Source organism: Cuculus canorus, chromosome 1 (assembly GCF_017976375.1).
Source record: "Cuculus canorus isolate bCucCan1 chromosome 1, bCucCan1.pri, whole genome shotgun sequence".
NCBI lineage: Eukaryota > Metazoa > Chordata > Aves > Cuculiformes > Cuculidae > Cuculus > Cuculus canorus.
Window position 1 is genome coordinate 152,462,695 of NC_071401.1, and position 13,520 is coordinate 152,476,214.

The window sequence follows — 13,520 nt, forward strand, 5'->3', positions numbered from 1 at the left end:
TAATATATTGGGGAAAGAAAAGCCCTTTTTTTTTTTTTTTAACTGCTCGGAAGTTTGAATTTTCTTCCTGATTTTGTGTAGGAGCATCTCTTGAAATCTTAAAATACTCCCAGCAAAAGAAAGCTACTACCTATAGAACTGTACCCTGGATGTAAATGACTCTAAATCACTTTTGTCAGGAATAAGGAGATAGCTGGCATCTCCACCCCATTAGAATAAGATAAACATTTGCTATACAGCCAAGACACTGATGGTCAGCTTAACCTTACTAACTTCTGCCTACTGCTAGGCTCGCTTTATTCATGTATGCTTTTTTCACATAAGTGCACTGAAGAAATCTGTCTACCAAAACAGAACAGTCCAGTGCACACGTGGTGAAAAACGCAGGACAAAAACATCAGTCTCACACTTTCAATTTGTGCATTTCATGGTTGATTTGAAGGAGGGGGGCAACATTACCATACTCTAGGCTCCTAACTTTAGGTGATTAATCTGAACTACTTGTGGCTTTCGGTCTCAAAAATGGAGACAACTGCCTCCTGAAGGAGGGTAGGAGCACCTCGCTCAGACATTTACCTGAGGATAGCTTGAATGGCCCATTTGGAAGTGCCAATCCCCCTCCCATTGGCAAATGAGATAGCTTGCTGTCTTCTGCTGGGTGCCTCCATCACAGAAAATGCAGTGAAGGCCTAATTCTTTAATTGCAGATACTGCTACAAAACAACAACAGTCCAGCATAGCACTAGTGATTCATGGAAGAATTCAGTGCCTTTTCCACGTCTGGATGATAAAGAATTGTTCTGGGACACAAGAAGTTCATTTTCATGCGTTGCTACAGATACTTATTCACTACTAAACTACAACCAATTTAAAATAATGAGCTAGAGGTCAGGGACTTGCTGTTTTACTCTGTTATTGATTTCTAGACCTTTTTTTCCCCCCTGGAGAATTGTTTCTAGTTCTGTATGTGTAGATTCTGTAGTAATCTTCAGTAGGTGAGGAGAGAATTGTTGTGCTTCCTGTGTTTGCTACAATGGGCTAAAATTAAGCAAATTCCTTCTTTATTTTTAACCTTCTATCAGCCAAACAGCAGACAGATCAAAGCCAGTTTATAGCCATGACGGACACTTCTCCATGGCAATTGCTGCTCAGAGGCCTGAATTGCTATGAAAAGGACAACCTTTGATCTCTTCCGCCCGATAACAGCTCCACCTCCATTCGAAGCAAACAGCCAGGCTCCCCATCATGGATTAACTGAAGATTTTTGATAGAAGAAAACTCTATAAAGGGCTTGAGGGACCTGGCAGGGGTGAAGAAGCATGAAATACAAGAATAGATTAAACAGAGGAAGAAGTTGCTAAAAGCCAGCTCTAAACTATGTAATCAGTGACCTGCACTCAAACCATTTTTGTCCTTCTCTTGCAGTCCTGCTGCTGCTGCTGTTATTATTTTTGGCCTGGGAGAAATATCTTCCTGAATATTTTTCACCTTGATGGATTATGATGCCATTTCAAATGTCAATTGATAGTAATTGTGCCGTAAAAAGCCATAATAAATGTTACCAGTTTAAAACCACAGTGTCCCTTTTATTAATACTCTAATTTATGAGTTTGTTGAGAAATCTTTGGAGACGACAGGTTTAATAAATCCGAGGTTAAAAGGACTTCAGAAGGCAGGCTGCATGGGCTTTCCACCAGATCATTACCAGCTGTTGAACTTTGAGAAGATCAGAGCAGCTCAGCTGTCACAGGAGAGATTGTCAGAGTCCAGTAAGGCGTGAAGAATGGAAGACAACCTACAAGGACATGAGGCTCCAGAGGGCAATATGGGCAATTTGCAGCTGTACCCTCACTGGCAGTTGCTGGTTCACCTATGCACCAGTGCCCATGATTACCTGATCCCATACACATGCTCTGAACAGCTGGCTGAACACAAGCCTTCCGAGATCATGTGTTGTCAGCGGCAGCATCCATGCTACACACAAATGCCAGACAGCTCTGACTCTGAGTGACATACGAAAGTGGGAGCTTAAAGGAAAAACTTCAGAGGCATTGGGTGGCATATTGTGCCATTATCATCTTTATCCAGAGGAAGAGTCCAGTGGGGCAGGAACAGTGAAGCTCCCTGACTAACAGCATAAACACAGTTTTTCCTCTTCAAGACAGGCAATATAGAACAAAAAAAATTCCAAATATTAATCCCAATTTGATTTCAAGTCTGCACATTCAGGATTTTTCACTTTCTGAAAGCACTACCTATTTTAAAAACATTGCAGGCTTTGTAGAGATCTAGACTTGCTAGCACAGGCAGGATGAGTTCAGAAAATTGACATGGCATGATTTTGTTCTAGAGAGCTGTCTTCTGATATAAGAAGTTGCCTTCAGAGCTCAGCAACCCCAGAGGAAGATGTGTTTCCTGCCTCAAGGAATTTATAGACTAAATTAGACAGGTAGCAAAATAATTGTAACAAATGAGAGTCATCTGCATTTCCAGGTCATGCAGAAATGTAAAAATATCCCAAAACCTACCCTACAAAAGCCATCATATTAGAACTTGGCAGAAAAATAACTTCTTCATTCTTTGGTAATTTAAAAGTAAATCATTCTTGTTTTGAATATAAATAATTTGTTACATTTCAGCAACTCAATCATTTGAAAAAGGGGGTCAGCTGAACTATTTTAATTTGCAAAATGTTCATTTGCATATCAAGCTTCTATTTTTTGCCACTCATCTTTATTTTAACAGAATACAAAGCAAAGAAGTTCCAAAATAGCAGTAATTCCAAAGAAAGTATTTGATATTTAAGTTGCTGAAGTTGTATTTATCACTGTTTTTCCTTTTTTGTATTAAAATAATATTAAAACATTCGAGTTTTTTGATATTATTTAAACATTTTAATACCAAATCTACGTCTTTTTCTGAAGAAACTTTTGAATGCAAAACATGGGATTTATGCATCATTACACTGCTGTTTTCTAATCCCCTTTCAAGAGTTGTCACTTACTCATCCTATTTCCTACTTTAGTGCTTGTTGTGTTTTTCTATACAGAAGAACGAAAACATATTTCTCACTTGGCATTGCCTTCAGTTTTAATAAAAAGAACAATACAATAAGACAGAACAAAAATAAAGCCTTCACAAGGAAGCTTTCAAGTTGTAAATTTGCATCTGCACATCTCATTTAGACGCATACGGCAAATCAACCGTCCCTGTGAGCAGCAGGGAGGTTTAAAGTCACAAAACTAAGAAGGAATAGTTATACAAATACACACAGTTTGATTTTGTGACATGGGACTACAACGTTGTCTCAGCAGGTGCCTACACAGAGCGTGTTGGCAGCGGAGACAGGCAACCCGTACTCTCTGAATACGGAGCTATTCGGGTTTCACTTGTTATGTGTTGTCAATGTGATCACTGAATAAAGACATTTCACCAAGATGAAAACTTAGAGTGTGCCCGTCTCAAGTTTCTTCAGAAAAATCTTTAACATGGAGGTGAACGTGTTTCTTTAGGAGCTGCTTGTGTGAGTGTTCATGAAGACATACCTGCCAGAAGGCTGCATTTCTTCCTTTCGAAATCGTCTGTATTTAACTCAGCAAAAATGGAGCAGGTGCAAAGAGGAGGGACAGGAAGTGCATTTTTTTGCCCTGAAAGTCTCTAGGCTAATTTACCCAGCCAGTGACCTCCAAAGATATGAGTCCTCCCATAAGGAGTGTTGGACTTACCAGGCTTTCCTGTGAAATCCTACTCCTCCTCTATCTGCAGCAAAAAATGACCCCCTTGAACACACAAAAAAGCATTAATAACAAAACAAAGCCAAAGCTTTACACAGCAAATGAAAAAGTATCCTTTCTTGAACTTCACTTGGCAACTGAAGCACACAAATCCGTGGGCTTCACTCCTGCACTGACATAGAGCCTTTGAAAAATGGACAGTAGGGGAATTTTTTAAAACAAAGGCTCCTGGGCCCTAGAACTGGTTGTCCTGTGCTTTAAAGTTTACAGATAAAAGATAGCACAGTAAACATCAGAGTCCAGACACTGTCATATGTGCTAAATTAATACAGTGGAGGCTGCATCAAGGACGTTGAATGCAAGACATTCAGGGAATAAGATTTGAAGTCATTACTCTATAGGAAGCCAGTAAAAGCAAGAACTGGCCCCTTTTTTAGCGCCTTTGACAAGTTGAGTAGGGAAAGGAAGCATTTGAAAGAGAATGTACCAGGCTTCTCCTTGAGTTTTTCATGTTTTTTCAATCAGAAATCATGAGATAAAAAGGGAGCCTTGTTATTAAAGAGGCAATTTTCATCCAAGTTGTAGATTCTGAGCATCTTTCTTTCCCTTCTCTCTGCACACAGATGACGCTCTTAGCTTTTCTCAGCCTTTAAATTACCCACTCTCTCATTCTTCCTAAGCAGAGAAGGGGAAGACATCCCTTTCTGTGTGACCAGCCAGAATTATGGGCACTGACAGCAAAGCAGGAGAGGACAGCTTGGCCAGTGCCATTTCCCCTGCACACATTGACTGAAATGGCAAGGTGTCCTCTGCTTACAGAGAAGGCCACACCACCTTTTACACCCTGCAACAGCTGGCACCTCATCACACAACCAGAAACACACGACAACCTCCTTTACACAAACTGCTTCATTGAACCATTGGGCAGAGGGATGAAAGGGATAGCACTTCTCACTCTCTATTCCGTGCATTTCATCAGTGTGAAAGATGCTCACTTGTCTACCCTGTTGCCTGGGGAGAAGCTTGATTAATAAAATCGGATGACTAAATATTCTTCACCTCGACTGGCTGCACCATTTTTTACCTCTTTCATTGTTCTTTTCCCCACTGCCCCCACCGCTTTTCTAGTATCTTGAATCTGGAAAAAGCCGAAAGCCTTTCATCTTATCAGGTGTGGTTTATTGCCTCCTGGTTACACAGTAATTTGGTCTCAGCTCCATGAAGAGGTCATATGATGGGATATCAGCTCAAGAATTGACAGTTCATTGGACAAATAAGGCAGAGCCTGCCTTTACAATTATAACAGCCCAATAAGGAAGGCATAGAAGAGAACCGGCAGGAGAGGGAGACACAACAATAGCAATTTAAAAGGTGAGGAGAAATCCTGGAAAAGGGCAAGAAATGCCAGTGAGGGTAGGGAGAGGGAAGGAACGGGAGTGCATCTAATCACATGTTCTTCCCAAAATAAAAACTAACGAGAAGATAGAAGTAGTTCAGAAGAGGAATAGCTGGCATTCATCCACATTATCTAGGAAATCTTCCCCCTGCGGTAGATGCCTGGCTGGGAAGTCCAAGCAACTGGTGGGATTGTTAGCAAGCTGGCTTGCCTCATTGCTCAGGAGAGAAAGGAAATAGTGTTTTATCTTTAGAAGTATAGGTGGAGGGTAGAGGGCACTTATTCCTAAGCATGTTGCAATGGCCATCTCTTTTTCTTTTGTAACTGATAAGACGCAATGATGTTGAGAAGCACCTGTTTGGAAAGTTCAAAGGATTTCCAAAGTAGAAGAAAAGAGAATCTGAACCAAAGCTGATGCCTTGAGGGGGGTGGCTGAAAGATAAACTGTGAATTGCCATTGAGGGAAGTTTCTATATGTAACACCTTCCTGTATGCCTGAGAAATTTACAGAGTGTCTCTCTTGCTGCTAAATGGCATGAGGGGAAAGTATTCATCCTGCCAATTGTTTTCTTAACTCCGAAGTAGTACAAATCCTTGTACTATTATCATAGATTTCAGCCTGAAAGCAGAAAAGGATGGTAACTGCCCCACAAACAGGATTTACCAACAAGAAGCAACCCTTCCCCAGGCATTTTTTGCCTGGGTCTGCAAGGAGCACACCTCCTCCTGGGATAGCCGTGCGATTGTTCAGAGCTCCCTAAATCTTTGCCAGCTGGAGGATATTTGGCAATGGGTGGAGCTGGTAAGACTTTTCAACCCTACTTCTAATGCTATCTTCCCCAGACACCGGAGCCCAGGTCTTGGTCCCACGCTGATCAGCAGAGAGGAGAAGGCGCATGTGCTCACTTGTGGGTCACCTTTTTTCTCCTCCTGGGACTCCTGCGGGTCAGCCAGGTAGGGGTGGTGAAAGACGCACAGCTTCCCAGCTGCATGTTTCTCGGGGTACATCAAGAGCTGGGAGAACAGGAGAGGACTCTCTGCCCTGTGGCCACTTTGACAGGAAGATGACAGACCCCCAGGTGTGTGCGGGCCAGGGGAAGCCTAGCCTGTCCTTTTCCATTGAGGAAATCTTAAAGAAACCTTCTGCCATCACCGCCCAAAGCAGTGAAACCAGGAACAGAAGTAACTATGCTGAGAGACCTACAGCTCTAAAAGCAGGGTCACTACTGGCCTTTGGTGAGTACCAGTTATAACACGTAATGAGAATACTCCTTTCTTTTTAATCTCTAAAGCTATCCTGTTTGATCATGTAGAATTTTTGTTCTTTAGCTTTTGTAGGAATCTGGGATTTCCCTAACCAGGTAAAAATCATTCATTATACATACAGAAATAATCTTTAAAAAATAATTTGCTTTCAACCTCCCAAGAGACTGGGCTCTGCTGCCAGCCTTTGGTGGGATTTTGTACATTATGAAGCCCCAGTGTCATTGGGGAAGTGAGTATGCAACCTGAGCAGTTATTGCAGGAAACTCTCTTCAGTAACATTGAGAAGTACTTACTGTAAACAAATACAACATCCTGGTGTCTTTCCCTTTAAAAAGCAGTACTGTTGTTGTTTTTTTTAAAAAAAAAATGCCTCTAGTAAGAAAGGACAGGCATTCAAACTCAGGAAGCCAGGCAAAAACTGTTGAAACTTAATGAATTTGTTACAGTTTCACTTATATCAAGAGCTGATGGTTGTCCAGAATTACAGCCAGTAGGATTTTCTGATAAATCTGACCACTCATCCTCAAGTAGGAGAAATGATCTGTAAGGATAATAGTAGCTGAAGAGTGTTAGACTCAACTGATGCAACAAGAAAAGAGAAAGCATTTATGTATAATCATTTCTCCTTATCATCGGGGACAGCAGGTCCTTTTGTGAACTAAATCAAACCAGCTAGTAGAAAAATAGCATAACTCTGATCTTAGCCAACAAGCAAGTGCATTAGCCTTCAGTTTACTTCAGCTTCCTCAGTTTCATTACTTTGGCCTTGCATGAACTTTTCCCCCAGCAGAAATTGTCTCTTTTTTCCTTAAACAAAGAACGATGGCCAACATTTTCTGAATTTATCATTTATTCTTCTTTTTAAACCTACATCTTCCATGAAGGAGATGTTTTATGTATACAAACGTATCCAGTTAACTGAAAAATGACTTGCAGTTTTGATAGAAAATTTTCACTTACCTCTTGTTCAACTGCTTTCAACAAAGATTGTTGCTACACTTTATTCCTTTTAACGCAGAGACATCCTTCATGGATCAGGACCTCATTTCCCAGGACACTGCATGAACCATCCAGTAGCAAGGGAGATATTCTTTTTTCAAAGACCTGGCAGTCCAAGTAACTGTCTCTTATTTGCATAGTTTCAGTTCTTTTTATATTTAAACTGGATCCTTATCTGGACTGGAAAGGAAACAAGACCTAAACTGGGCAGGAAATTACAGCTGTGCACTCACCAGTTTAGCATTAGTCACCAGTCCCACTAATGCTGCCTCTCAACCATGCTTTGCACAAGATTTGCACCTTCTTGTTCGTCTTGGACACAGGGTAACACCAGTCACTCTGTTCAGAGCTTGCTTCCTGATTGTGGGTCAGAGCAAGCCAGGGTGTCAAGAGGGGAAAATGCTGGTGTGAATTTGGTGGGAGTGAGCTTTTGTGAGCTCAAAGTTTTTTCCAGAAGGCCCATAGCAGTCGTTTTGTGCCACTGGATCCAAAGTGAGACAGATAACACCACTGAAAATGAAGTCAGTGCTGTTCATAACATGGACCATAGAACTGCATTTTAACAATAGGAGACTCTGCCCTGGGAACAGAGAAGCATGGCACAGACAGGACCTTTTTATATTAAGTGTGGTTTGTGATCGATATGTTGAAGCCTTGTTTCACTGAGTGTCTTACCTAAGCGTGCTGCTCCAAGCCCAAGGTCTGACAAATTTGTATGCAAGATGTGGTGGGTTCCTAGGATTGCATTACTGCACTGCCAGTACTGTTTCATCCGAAATTGCTCCACCTGAGAGTACGGTCAGTTTTTCACCTTGAAAGCAACACAGACAGAACAGCCTTTGACTTCGCTTCATCACCTAGCCGGAGAGAGACTGTAGCTGTAGCAAGAGAATATAATGACTCTTCTCTCCCCTGCTAGAAAATAAGGTTGGATTAATATACTTAAGGCAATGTAAAAGGTTAACTAATGAAAACAGTATATACACACGAAGATTCACTTAACTGTCGCTATAGCTGGTAGAACAGGAAAGCTGAAGAGATATTCCAAAATGTTGTTGTGCGTTGTTTTTACAATTGATCAACGATGTTTTGAAAAGAGAAGGAAAATGAAACTTTTTTCACTGTTGGTTTCCTACTAACACCAAAGAAATACCTAAGCTTGTAACCCTTTGCTTTCCCAGCAGAACTGCCAATTTTTGCAGATAAGGTTTGTTTATTTTAGAAGTGTAGTACCCTATGCTGTACATCTTCGGATAACTGCTGTATTTCATCAAAGTCATTCAACTTCATGCCATATAACAATGGCACTAAACAAGTTGTGTAGTCAGCCATATCTAACTTAGCTCAGTTCTGGCCAAGGTCAGAGAACTGAAATGAGCTAGGGAACTTCTTGGAAATTCCAGGATGGGACACAAATCTAGCTGCTTTCTCAGAACAATTTAGGAGCAGCAAAAAAAGAAGTACTACTGGTCAGGGCTGATTTATATCTTACTATGGGTTTTAAAAGCTTTTCCCACATCCTATATGGTATGTATCCGAGCCAAGCCATAATCCATATGAGAGTAATACCTGGCACCACACATATTCATGACTACAATAAGGTGTATACCTAGGCTGGAAATTAGTATCCAGCTTTTGTTCTCATCTAGGCAGTCTAGGTACCAAGATCACATTTGTCCCGAAGTCGAAGTCTAACCATTAAGAGCTGAGGAGATGTGTAGGACCAGAGGACCAAAAGATGCAAAATGTTAGAAACAAGTGATACAGACAAAGCTGCCCTGGAGTCCTTTCCCAAGAAAACCCAGGAGTGCTGGACCAGATGACTTCTAGAAGTTTCTTCTAACCTAAATTAGTCTATGATACTTTTGCAAAAAAACATATTGTGCTGTACAGTGCCTGACTTTCATGGAAAAAAAGCTGGGGCAGAACTTGATAATATATGAAAAGATCTCTGGACGTGACTCCTAAGTTCACAGGTTTTTGTGAGTGTAATTCCAGTGGGACTTGGAATAAAGAGTGTGCAGTCTTCCCGGACTTAGTACACGACTTCCCAGTTGCAGCATTAGCCATTTTTTAGTTTACTGCACAAGCATAACTAGTAGACAGCCTGGAACTGCAGCTGTTGATCTGAAGTCTACTGAAATTTTTGAATTTTTTAAAGACTCTTACCAAGTTAAAAAAGGCATAGTGAACAAGAAGACATTTAGTATTCAGCCTGTGCTTTCCCTCTCTTTTTTGTCACAGTGCCATGGCCTTTCAAGGGACACAAATAAACACCCAGCAAGTGCTGATCCCCTCCCTAGTCAACTCTTTCATTTTAAACAGAGAAGATTAACAAGCCTATTTCAGAAGAAATCCTTCTTCAGAAATCCTTCTTCTGAAATTCCTGTGAACTTGATTTCAACATACTTGAAAGTACATCTCAAATAATTGTTCATTACTTCCCTGGTTTCTGCCAGTGAGACTCCACCAACAGGAGGTCCTTTATCAAGTCAAGGAGAGCTTGGGATGAGGACACTACACCTTAGAAATTAATAGTAAAAGCAGTAACAGATACAGTAATTTTGTCATTCTGCCTGTGTTATGGCCTATTATGTTAACAATATTCAAATTAATGGGACTACAACTACTGGTTCACACACGAATGTCAATATGGTGATTGTTTACTTCACCCTTAGCAGTGCTCCACCCAGCTTTATTGCAAAAGAGGGAACAGCTGAAGGAATATAACTGAATATATACCACCTGGCCAATAACACTAATTCACCCCACCTACTACAGAGAAAAAAAATCCACCTAAGAAAAACAGTGTTAGAAGTAAGAGAAAAACAGCACAATAAAAAGCTGCTTGCCCTTCTCAGTAACAGACTCTTCCTTGTTTACAGTCTTAGTAAGACCCTGAAATTATAAGCCTTATGACTGCAACAGGTCTGTCTCTCACCAGTGATTGCACAAAAAGGCTTAGATTGAGCTTAGACCATCTGAAACAACTTCTTCCCTCTAAAAAGAAATCTTGCTGTCTTGCCTGAAATTTCCTGTTTTCCTACACAATTGAAATTCAAGCCAAAAATGACCACTTTGAGCCATGAGTCAAAGTCATTTCTGTACATGACAGTAATAAATATCTCATGTTGTGCCAGGCTGAGATGTCATTGCCATCTCTAGGAAAACAAACAAACAAACAAAAACAAAATTGCACTCTCTGGAGGGAATTTTACCCCATGCCAATTCATAGGTATTTTTCAGAGCTCTCTGCTGGAGTCACATGAATATACACCAAAAAATATTGGCTGGCCTTAAGAGCTACCACTTAGAATCATAGAATGGTTTGGGTTGGAAGAGACCTTAAAATTCATCTATTTCCAACCCCCCTGCCATGCTTGTTCAGGACAGTAAGCACCAGAGAAGGTTGCAATGTAAATAGGGCTAGATCATGGGGCTCATAACTCTCAGGTGTAAACTCTAAACCCAGTGTTATTTACCTTCAATCTTATCTTCCAGAAAACTTCCTTGATTTTTGCAGCCTCTCTGTAATGTTGATTCCACTCTAATTTTCTGCTTTGATCTCAAACAGATCCTCCCAGTCTTTTTAACTAGTTCACAGAGACACTGGTATTTTCCCATCTGCATAGGACAGTGTTCTGTTCCCTCCATATTTTCTCTTCTTCAGCCTATGATAATTCTATCCATGCTCATACGTAAGTCATGCTCATCACAGGTGTATGTGAGCATCTCAGAGAAAAATTTTATGGAGGAAAGTTGTGTATGAAGAACAACGGCATGAAAAGTCTTCTCTGATGCAAACCCCAGAGCTTAGATGTAAGTGACTGCTCAGAAGTGCAGTCCGCTATTGTGTTAAGAGTTTAACATTCTTTGGTGGTAATAGCAGACAAACCTGTGCTATCACATTCACTTCAGGGTCATGTCAACCATGGAACCAAAATTCCCCAGTGAGTCCATTATGGGTATGTGTAGCCTCTTACTCTATCTTTCCAAGCAAAGAAATCCAGGCATGGAGGAAAACTAGATCAAATTCTAGGTTTGCCATCAAAGCAGAACTGACCCAGTTATCTTGACCCCGAAGAGTTAAGCCTGAGCCTTGACTGCATTTACCAAGGGCAACACATAAACACTGAGAATTGGGGCTTATGGTAAGGCTTTAATGCAGAAATATTTGGTGTACATCACTTGGGATGCTATTAGCCACACACAGCTGACTGCCTTGAACCACAAGGCTTCCCAACATGTTATATTTCAGTGCATAGCCTTGCAAGGTCTGCTTACCTTTATAAAGAAGAGTAAGGACTGATACTACATTCATGAGGGCAGAAAAATAACCTGGAAGGTCTTTACAGTGCCCCTGCTATGCACAGAGACAACGGTGCTATTAAGAAGGCTGAAGAAAGATTATTGCTTCTGTAATGAATTTCATCACCTCTTAGGGTCGGGTGTCCTGGCACATGTCACCATGGTTACAGCTGAGGCTACCTTCAGCTCCCAATGAGATTGTTTATAACACCCATGCTCAAACGCAACCTAACCTTATGGCTGTCCTTCCTGAAAATGGGCCAATATGCATTTCCCTTATGCTTTCCTGTAAACAAGAGCATGCAGGTGGTTTCCTGAGGATGAGTTGGCTGTCAGTATCTTCTATGATATCACTAGTGTCACCTGTAACAAAGGCAGATGGGAAATGTTGACAGCTTGGGCAACAGCTGCCTTTAGCATAATCCAATACACAAATCTGAGCAGCAGGCAGCCCAGATGTAGGAGAAAGGACAAATGGACCAGAGAAAAAGCTGACCTTTAGCCTATACTCTGGCCTATCTTCCTATAGATTAGATATACCTGTGAGGACATTTAAGAAAGCAACAGACTTTTATAAAAACATGTGGCATCCAGCAAGTTCCACAATAATCTTGCTGACAGATTTTCAGAGCAGCTCCTCATCCACTGTGCTTCTGAGTTCTTCAGGAAAGGCAGCCACCGATTTGGATTCTGAAGGGGAGCTGAGTTTTCTTGATCATTTGGTTGTGTTTCCTTACTTCTACAGTCCTTTTTTGTAAATCTTCCACAACGACCATTGAAAGTTTTAAGGTTGAAGTAAGCAGAGGCTACATTTTGGTGTCAAATTCACCAGGATCATGCCCCTGCAATATGGGATCATGCTGGCACTGATGGAGAGCACAGAAGGATTAAGACTATTTTCAATATGATCGGGTTTGAATGGTAAAGCATCTAGACCATGCATGTGCTTCTTTTGCTGAACAAACCAGAAGGTGCACTGAACAACAGTTGCTTTATTCAAAGTTGTCTTGTGCTTTGTTCTTTACAGATTCCAGCAGGAGTCAGTTAGACTGTGACTTGCATTCAAGCAAAATGTTTCCTCCTTCCACATGTGCTACACCCATAGTCAGAGCAAAGAATGTGCAAGCAGCAAACTGCAGGAGACCTACCGAAAGCCCAGCTTCTTTCCTTGGCGAGGACACAGGACGTGAACACCTGGAACGCAAAAGAAAACATGAGAAAGAGGAAGATCAGCTGTGTGATTTTCCAGTGGACCATACACTTCATGGTGAGTGCCTCTATATCTAGTCTTTCTCCCAGAGTACCCCAAAACACAGCTCTAATTCTGCCATGGTGTATATGGCCATATCTAGTGAAAAGACGCCACAAATATTTCTACAGCTAAGCTGCTGGCTGAGTCACAGAAATCAGGCTCACGATTGAAAACATGGAGACCCCACCCCTTGAGCTAAAGATCCAGCTCAGGTCTGTCAACCCTACCAATTGTTGTAATAGAGACTGCTTTGGGTGTTTATTGCCCTCCTACTTTGAGTAGCAATCTGTGGAGCTACCATGTTCAGCAGCCTCCCTCCCCAGGTTGTGTAATATCCATTTCCTAGTAAATGGGCATTGCACAATGAGGATACTGAGACTGCTGAACATGACGAATGAGCTCAATGTGTTCTGTACACCTTGGACCCACTGCAGAGGTGATGAAGAGGTCATGTGCACAGGCAAACTGTTGATCTGCAACAGGTCTTGCATGCAGTATGTGTCAGGCACAATTTTCAAGCCTGGCCACGTTGGTAGGGCTTCTAACGTCCTTAGTTGTGAGTACT

At 41.4% G+C, this 13,520-nt stretch overlaps 1 protein-coding gene and 1 long non-coding RNA gene across 2 annotated transcripts in view; one reads left to right on the forward strand and one right to left on the reverse strand.

The window, feature by feature from the left end:
- LOC128853897 (uncharacterized) lies at positions 1-7,469 on the reverse strand. Its single transcript, XR_008452718.1, has 3 exons — positions 7,357-7,469; positions 3,726-3,779; positions 1-1,300 (listed from the first exon to the last, which is right to left on the reverse strand). It is a non-coding gene; the product is annotated as an uncharacterized LOC128853897 (long non-coding RNA).
- The window catches only part of ISX (intestine specific homeobox), a 24,680-nt gene continuing 17,134 nt past the window's right edge, over positions 5,975-13,520 (forward strand). The window contains exons 1-2 of the mRNA XM_054082353.1: positions 5,975-6,366; positions 12,731-12,970. Of these exons, the coding sequence (XP_053938328.1) occupies positions 6,027-6,366; positions 12,731-12,970 (580 nt within the window). The 5' untranslated portion in view covers positions 5,975-6,026. The remainder of the gene's footprint in view (positions 6,367-12,730; positions 12,971-13,520) is intronic.